Below are 8256 nucleotides of genomic sequence, written 5' to 3'. Positions count from 1 at the left end.
GTGGAGGTGGTGAAGTAAGTGCTACCCGTCCATAAACCATCAAAGGAAAATTGGAAAATATTATATATTTTAAAAACTCCTTTAATAAGTCCTGAAAAAATATACATGAATGGGCTAGAACATTCCGCATGGTATAGTACAGTCTTACATATGGGTTTCCCATGAAACTACGTGCACTTCAAATCGAAGTTTGTTAAAGGCGTCATGCATAAATCATTACAGAGTAATACCTTCGTAAATATGACAACCTATACGGCAAAGTGGGCCTGTGTTAGACAGATGGAAGCAAGCTGCGGAAGGCAGAATGCAGAATGTCCCGGAGATTAACCGGTAAAAAGCTTTAAACTATCCAGCCTTAGTGCCTAATTAGCCTGTTTGCAGGAATTGGTCTATAAAGCCCATGCTCTATGATCCTGAAATTAAAAACGGCAAAGCTAAAAAGCATATGGTCCGCTTTTATCCGTAACAGCGGAGTATTTCACTCAGCCCAGTGCACGCTGACCATCCTCCAGCAATATCATTTTCATTAAAATTCATCAGAAAAAAATGTCCGCAGCCTGTACACTCTCAGAAAAAAAGTGTAAAAAACTCTTTGCTTGTACCCATGTAATTGAACCTTGTGAGGTACAGACAAACAGACTCTGAGTAACATCCCAAAGGTACAAACAGCATTAATGTACCTTTAATGGTACAGAAGTATTCCTGAGTCCATTTCTGTACCTTAAAAGATACAATTACCTACAGTTAAGGGTACAATTGGCAAATCCTCGAGGGTACAGCCCCAGGGACAAGCAAAGGTACAGATTTTTACCCTTTTTTCTGAGAGTGTAGATTAAGGGTAAGACTAACAACAGCGGCTGTCCACGCTTGCTTTGGGGATTCAGGAGATGTGTCTTCCTTTACTTCTGGAGTGTGCGGTCAATGCGAAGGGTACACAGTTCACCCTCATTACAGTCCACAGAAATCAACTGTTATACCGTACCATTGTAGTTTCGAAGTTTAAAATAATTTAATTTCTGTACGTCACAATTTGCAAATAACTGAGGTGCAGGTCAGGTTTAAAAAGCTTATATAATTTGAAAAAACACATTTCAGTGGTTATAGGAACCACTTACAGCTGCGATCGGAATTATGCCAGCTGGGGTGATTTTATAGGTGCGCGCCGTTGTTACCCCCCGGGTCCGGGCCTTCAGTCGATTGCGAGGACGAGGGGCGGGACCCACGGGGCCGGGAGGGGGCCCCGGGGGCAAGCACCGCCCCCAGCTGGTGGCTGACCTGCGAACCTGCATCGTCCGACTCCCAGCGTTCCAGCTCCTCCCTCACCAGGCGCTCCATCTGCTCCCTGTGCACCTCGCTCTCTCTCCCCATCCGCTCATCCTTCCAGAAGAAAAGGAGGGAAGTGAACACCAATGAGTGCTACAGTCCTGACCCCAATTGACAAGAGCCCCTGCCCCAGGCTACTCACCTCCATCACCCCGTCCAGCAACCGGCCCAGCACATCCCGCCTCTTCAGTTTGGCTCGCTCCATGGCCTCCAACTTGACGATGACGGCGTCCATCTTGGAAACGATGCTGCCGATGGAGTGTTCCATGCGGTCCACGCGCCTCACCAGCCTGTTGAAGCAACAGAGCCCGCGGGGTCACATGCACAGAGCAGCCAGAGGATGCGTAAGGTCACACATGTACGAGAACTGCAGAGTGTAAGTTGCATAACTTGATCAAAACAGCAGAACGTACACTTGAAACTCTTCGTAGGAGACGCCCCCTGAGCTGCTACCACGGCGACGGGAACTGTGGCCACTGTCCTCGTCATCGTCCTCCTCGGAGTCATCCTGACTGCGCGGGAAGCTCCGCCCACTCGCTGGACGGGCCAGGGAGCTACGCTCCAGCTCAAGGTCTTCCTGGTGTGGGTAGACAGACGCATACAATGAGAGCACTCACTTGGACTGGCATAATGTTAATACACCACTATCACTCAAACTCCAGTGTTCCAGTGACCAAACCAGGGTCGTTCCCCATGAAGGCAGCTGGGGCCACCACTCACTCTCTCCTTCTCCAAGTCATCCCTCATCTGCTGGTGCTCATGCTCTGTAAGCTCCTCATCTCCATCGTGGTCATACTTGGCGAAGATGGCTTCGATCTCTGCGTCGGTGTGCCCTTTCCTGATTCGGCAACAAACACGGTCTCTCTCAGTCTATGGGAGACCCATTGCTTTGCAGGGTGTCATCTACTGGGGGGAGGGAGTATGGAGACTTGGACTTGTGGATCAGGGTTTAGGTCCATGCAATCTCACCCTTTCAGATCCTGCCGTAACTCATCAAAGTTCAGCTTTCCCCCAGCATGCCGGAAGCTCTCCGAGATGTCGTCCACTGTTGTCTTCTTCAGCCTGAGCTTCACCATTGCCTTGTTGTAGCCCTGCAGAGACAGGCTCATTAAAGAACGTCCTGCAAAGACCTCGTATGGCTACCATATGTGAAGCCTACTTTGATACAGAGCTCATATTCATGGTGATACCTTCTTAATGAGGTCGGCCAGCTCCATTTCAGACTTGTGTTGAGCCATGTCAGCTTTTACTTCAGAGTAAGTGTCATTTATGATGGCCAAGAACATATTCTGGAGAGATGGGAAGAGCCAATGTCATTACCAGGGCAGGGCCTGACTGATACATTGACCACTGTACTGTTTCAAAGAGTCCATCAAGAAGCGATTAGGACATGCTAGGAGCCTAAAGCAATTACTCTGATGTGAGAAATTAATTATTTGTCCAAAATGTTCAAGGCGTTCTTGTTTCCAGGTAAACGGAGTGCATGTTGATTCAATACCTACCAATAGAATGAAGATGATGAAGAAGACGAAGGTAGTGAAATAAATGGGGCCCAAGATTCGGTTTGCCTCTTCAATTTTCGAGAACTCAAAGTCACCCAGGATGATACGGAACTGTGTGAAGCTACCAAAGGAAGACAGTATCAAAATAATTGACCGACTACTCCTGCGTTCGATTATCTCTCTCCGAGTCGGAACTCGGATGAAAACGTCACAAAAAAACGTCACTTCCCTTCAGAAGCGTGCCTCCTTTCTAACGTTGATGTCGGACAAAATTTTGTTGAGAGTTTCCCCTGTGACGTCATTTCAACATGGCGGCTTACACAGTCAACAGTAATTCTATTTTATAAATATTAAAAATGTTTATTTTGTTAAATGTATTAATAATTATAAATGTAATTTCCCGTGTTCGATTTAGAGAATACCATATCATGGCCGTAAACAGTATCCCAGCATGCAATATCAGATTTTTACCAGACTTCTTAGTGTATTTTGATTTGTTTATTTGCTTCTCGAAAAAAGAATATCGCTATGAATGTACTAAAATATTTAATAAAGCTTTTAATGTGGTTTGACTAGTTCGTATTTCTTGTCTGTATGTAGGAAAAAATAATCTCACTCCAAATCTACTAAAATATAAAGCAACAACGCACAGCAGCGTGTTCATGGAGGCAGCCATGTTTGTTCCGAGTTGTGGTAGCTCGAACGGGAGATTGTCGGACGTGATGCCACTCGCCTCGGAATTTCCAAATTCTGAGAGATAATCGAACACACCATACTACTGTAACTAATAAGGCCTGGCATGGATAAATAACACTAGGTTGACGCCCCCAAACCACACATACACCTCAATTTAGTCAAAATTTGGGTTGCAAAAGGGTGGTAAATTTCAGGAAACTTACCAGAAACTTTCCATTCCATGGGAAGTTATACTGCGGAATTTTGGGAATTTCAACTTGGAATCTTTCCATGGGAACTAATGGGAATATATTGGCATTGATGGGAATTAACTGGAAATTTGGAGTAATTTATATTGTATCATATACAAACATAAATATAGACAGACATGTATGCAAAGATTTCTAATACAAATTTGAAAAATGAGTTTTTTCATTGAACAACAAAATGTTGTTTCAACTACATTTAAGTTCCCTGTTATAGACAAATTTGCACTTTATTCCCATTAAATCCCATACATTTCTGTTATTTCCCATGGAAAGTTTCCAACTTTGAAAATTCCCAGAATTGTGTAACCCTAGTCACAATAGCACACGACACCTAAATTGGGCGTCGATCTTGCCGGGAGCTTCCGGCTGCGGTACTCACATGCAAGCCTTGAAGGTGCTGAAGTCGTCCACCTGTGTCCCAAACACAAGGTAGGCCAGCTGGGCGTAGGCGATGAATATAATGAAAAACATGATGGCGAATCCCAAGATGTCCTTGGCACAGCGAGACATGGTGGTCGATAACTGGCTCATGGTCCTGTTGAAGTTGATGAATTTAAAGAGCTGCAACGAACGAAGACAGAGTGGTTTCTAACAGCAAGCAGCAATGTATTCCCTTGAAGAACGGATGTTAATGAACCAGTGCGTTATTAGTTATATGTTTCGCCAGAACAATTTTAAAACAATGCAGGCAGGTTCAACATGAAGTACATTTTTTATAAACAATGCGAAGACAAAAAGCTTCACCTTGATCCAGCAGAAGAAGACAATGACAGCTGCTAGACTGTTGAAGTCAAACTGCAGATTGGCCATCTGCTCAAAACTGGGGTAAGTGTCGCGGTTTTCCAGAAGATTCTGACTGCTCACCGTGGACATTCCGTAAATGCTGATGATGATGGCAGGGATGCTGAGCTGTGGGAGGAGGTGACAAAGGAAATGGAAGCTGTCTGAACGCAAATGTAGAATCACAGCGTGAGGATACAGATGGAGTAATATGGAGGGATGAGCATCAGCTCTCAGCACCTTCGCTAGGCGCACTCACCAAAACAATAAGCGCATCCAAGCAGTTCCACAAGCTTCGGAAATATTGGAGTCTGTGTATACGAATCTCCAAGGCCTCCTCCACGAAGTAGTATATGACGAAGAAGCAGAAGGCGACCTCGCAGGCCGCGATCAAGTAATCCCAGCCAGATACGTAGCGGGTCAGCTTGATTGTCTGGAACCGTGAAGAGGTCACAGCTCCCCCAGTGGCCGGAAACTCCACCACCAGCCTGTCAATGGGAAATGGCCCCAGGTAAAGAGCACCTTCCTGTACACTCGTGCGAGTTTTACTTACGCAAAAATGTTCTGAGGGCAGAAGATGATTGGTTGAGTGAGATAACCAGTCAGACTGTAGAGGAGGTGGATCCAAGCAACTGGAGAAGGTGGGTCCGAGACATCTGATTGGTTGGTCCCACCTCTTCTAGTCGGCTGGATCCACCTACTCTACAATCTGACTGGTTATCTCTCTCAACCAATCATCTATCTTTCTGCCCTCATAACATTTTTGTGTAAGTTAAACTCCCATGAGCTGAGGATATGGACATGAACCATGGAGGTAACATGACTTAGATAAAAAGACAGCCTGCATTACTTGGCGATGCAGAAGAGATTGATGTTTCTGTTGTAGATGGAGAAATCGATGAACACTGCCCGGGTGCCCCGACCTATCCACAGGTTGGTCCTGAGCAAGTGCAGCAGAGCAGCTGCTGTCTCCTTGCTGCGGGATAGGTCCTGGTAGTACCCTCCCCCGCTGTAGGTGGTGATCTCCCCAGTGTAGCTGCTTCCATTCGTAATGGCTGCGTCCGTGTACACCCACCTGTCAGACAGATCATTCAAGAAAACTGCTATTTGACAGTCTTACCAAACCATTCCTTAAGGGTCTTTTCTATCTCCATAAAAGCGCTCCAATAAAACATAATAAATGCATCTTCTGCTGGATCCCTGGAGGTTATTATTCTGACAAAACCTTCCACTCGACACGTAGCTTAGCTTTCAACGCCTGCTCAGATTTACATAAAGGATTCTGACCGTCCTCTGCTGTACATGTGCCTTCAACATGCGGCTCGTTATGAACGTACGCGGTTCCGTTCCTGAGCCCAAACGGAGACGTGTCCTCGTTGGCGGTGGAGTACAGGCCGTAGCATTCTGTCACCTCGTCCTTTAAGTCTTCATGGACATAGCAGGACCCGTTCCTCACTTTCACCTGCCTCAATCGCGGGACCCCCAGAAGGAGGTTCTCGTAGTAGATGAAGGTTTGATTCTCAGTAAGAGTCTTGTTGTTGTACCAACCCTCCCTGTAGAGTCCATTAAGAAGTGGTCCCTCTGTAAACTGAAAATGCAGCCTCTTTAAGGAATATCTATGATTGTATACCTACAGTTATAACAGTATTTATAAGTTGTGACTTGATTTTTCTCCATCGTTTTTCCTGGCCTGAGAAAACCAATGATATCTTAGAGATTTGATTCAAATGACTCATTGCACTTGAAAAGAGAATTCATACCTTCCAGAACTCATCCGTGGTTCCCAGATTTCTAAAACTGGTGGTATCACAGCTTGACAACTGTGTGTCCAGGAACAACTGTGTCATGACCTTGGTGTAGTAGTACATATTGGAGCTCACCATGCCGTAAGTCACTGCAGGGGACAAAGCCAGCCGGGTGGGGGTCAGGGGGTGATTCATTTAGGCAAAATTCTAATTTACTTAATTTAGATGCAACTGGCTAACCCATCCTGTCCTTGTCAAAACAGGTAAGGCAACATCTAATATCTCCCATGAGGATTTGTGATGTGCAAGGACAATGTAAAAACTTTAACTTTATGTTTCTTGGAATATGGGGTTTCCTATTGCGCCTCCGTACTAAACGCACACAAGCACACATCCGTAAAATTAAAAAATACCCATAAAATATTTCTGGCGGGGGGGACTGTATTACATTCATTAAGTTACATCCTTTAAGTACCTTTACTTTGGCAACGCTTGAAGCCGGTGTTACTTACACATGCACACGGTGATGAGAAAGACGATGTAGGTGACCATCTCCCGAAGGACGTTCTTTAAATATCTCTCCCTACTGCTGTCACTGTCCTCCGTTAGACGCGTTCCCCACAAAACTGAAATCAAAAATCAGCCTCGTCCAGCAATACATTATTAAAGTTAAATAACTGTACTGTGTATATTCGTGTCGCACTGCTGGGGTCCCGTGTTGACTTCGCCTGTGGATTAACATGATCATTAATGCACTTACTTCGTATTTTCTCGAGGATCCGCTTCCCACAGTCCCGGTGGCCGTGCGTGTCCTGATGCTGGCCTTCGGGGGCCGGGGTGGGATACAGCCCCCGGTGCATCCGGGCCGCGCCGCCGCCGCTACTGCTGCTGCCCCCGTTAAAGCTCCCCAGCCCACTACTGCCGCTGCTGCTGCTGCTCGACGCGGTGGATACGGACCTCCTGCCCGGGCTCGCCGGGGGCCAGTCCGCATCCAGCATTTCTTCCTCGGGCTCGAACCCTGGGTTGTCACGGCTCCATGCTTGCCTTGAGCTGGAGGAGGGTGGGCTGGACGCCCCCGGGGACCCCCCAAGCCCCAGGTCCCGATGATGAATCCTTTCCATCTCGATTCCTTCGCTTGGATCCAGCCTGTGACTCATAGAGGTTCCAGCGGGTCCAGCGCCGAGCCTTGCCGCCCGATTCTGTGGCTGCTGGGACCGAACTCGATTCGAGCTCATATTCTTCAATGCACTGATGCGTTTAATACATCAATTACCCTCGGCGTTTTACGGAATGTATCTACGAGATGATGCCCAAACCCAGAAAGAACGGCTGCGCCACAGGAACCTCAGCCAGCTTTTCAAAAATTATCTTCCCGCAGACACATTTTTGACCTTCATAAAAGTATATCTGACCAGCACACTGTCCCACGTACGGCTCACTTTTTCTTTCAATCTAGTCATCTGTTAGACATCTAAGCCAAACTGAGCGATTAAAGTTGCCTTTAAGAAGTTTTTAATCTAGTGGTTAAAAAGTTAAGTTAGAAACTGATGATAGGGAAAAAAGTAAGACAACTGCCAAAATCTTCTCAATGGTGAAGCGTCCGACTATCTACTTATACGCACAGAATATTAACTATGCCGCTTTCAGTCTATCTATTGTTATCAGCGACTGGATCCCAGCTGCAATCTTAAGGTAAAACTTAATGCGGAGGGTAAGTGTTTCCTTCGCCTTCGCCAGCCATCTTGTTCCCAGTTGTTCCCAAAAATCCCAGAGTCTCATTTGTTGGAGAATCGGGTTACACAAGACTCATGGCGTCACAGGCACTGTGGCACACATTTCTGTTAATTTCAGCAGAAATTTGTTCAGAAAACGTGTCTATGAAAAAACTTTCATTAGCGTTCCAGGACAAATGTGCAAGTTCGTCAGTTTTTCAGAAACATTTCCGCAGGAATGTTTGAGGAA

At 46.1% G+C, this 8256-nt stretch overlaps 1 protein-coding gene across 1 annotated transcript; it reads right to left on the bottom strand.

Annotated features, from left to right (window-relative positions):
* Positions 1 to 60: 60 nt before the first annotated feature.
* Positions 61 to 8198, bottom strand: pkd2 (polycystic kidney disease 2). Its single transcript, XM_048999708.1, has 15 exons — positions 7055 to 8198; positions 6807 to 6920; positions 6310 to 6443; positions 5887 to 6137; positions 5400 to 5624; positions 4809 to 5037; positions 4514 to 4678; positions 4149 to 4330; positions 2826 to 2946; positions 2514 to 2612; positions 2293 to 2414; positions 2044 to 2161; positions 1737 to 1900; positions 1466 to 1613; positions 61 to 1377 (listed from the first exon to the last, which is right to left on the bottom strand). The coding sequence occupies exons 1-15, from the start codon at positions 7527 to 7529 to the stop codon at positions 1150 to 1152; spliced, it is 2775 nt and encodes a 924-aa protein (XP_048855665.1). The 5' UTR covers positions 7530 to 8198; the 3' UTR covers positions 61 to 1149.
* Between the last annotated feature and the right edge of the window lie 58 nt (positions 8199 to 8256).

The sequence above is a fragment of the Brienomyrus brachyistius genome, unplaced genomic scaffold (genome assembly GCF_023856365.1).
Source record: "Brienomyrus brachyistius isolate T26 unplaced genomic scaffold, BBRACH_0.4 scaffold47, whole genome shotgun sequence".
Lineage (NCBI taxonomy): Eukaryota > Metazoa > Chordata > Actinopteri > Osteoglossiformes > Mormyridae > Brienomyrus > Brienomyrus brachyistius.
Note: the sequence above shows the minus strand (reverse complement) of the source record. Positions and strands in the feature narration are given on the sequence as shown.

Bases quoted from the DNA above. Each gene is read 5' to 3' on its own strand.
- pkd2 (XM_048999708.1), bottom strand. From the start codon at position 7,529: ATGAGCTCGAATCGAGTTCGGTCCCAGCAGCCACAGAATCGGGCGGCA. The intron at 5,038-5,399 runs GTAATGCAGGCT...TCCCATTGACAG, and splicing joins AATCTCTTCTGCATCGCCAA to GCTGGTGGTGGAGTTTCCGG. The intron at 4,331-4,513 runs GTGAAGCTTTTT...CGTTCGTTGCAG, and splicing joins TCTTCTTCTGCTGGATCAAG to CTCTTTAAATTCATCAACTT.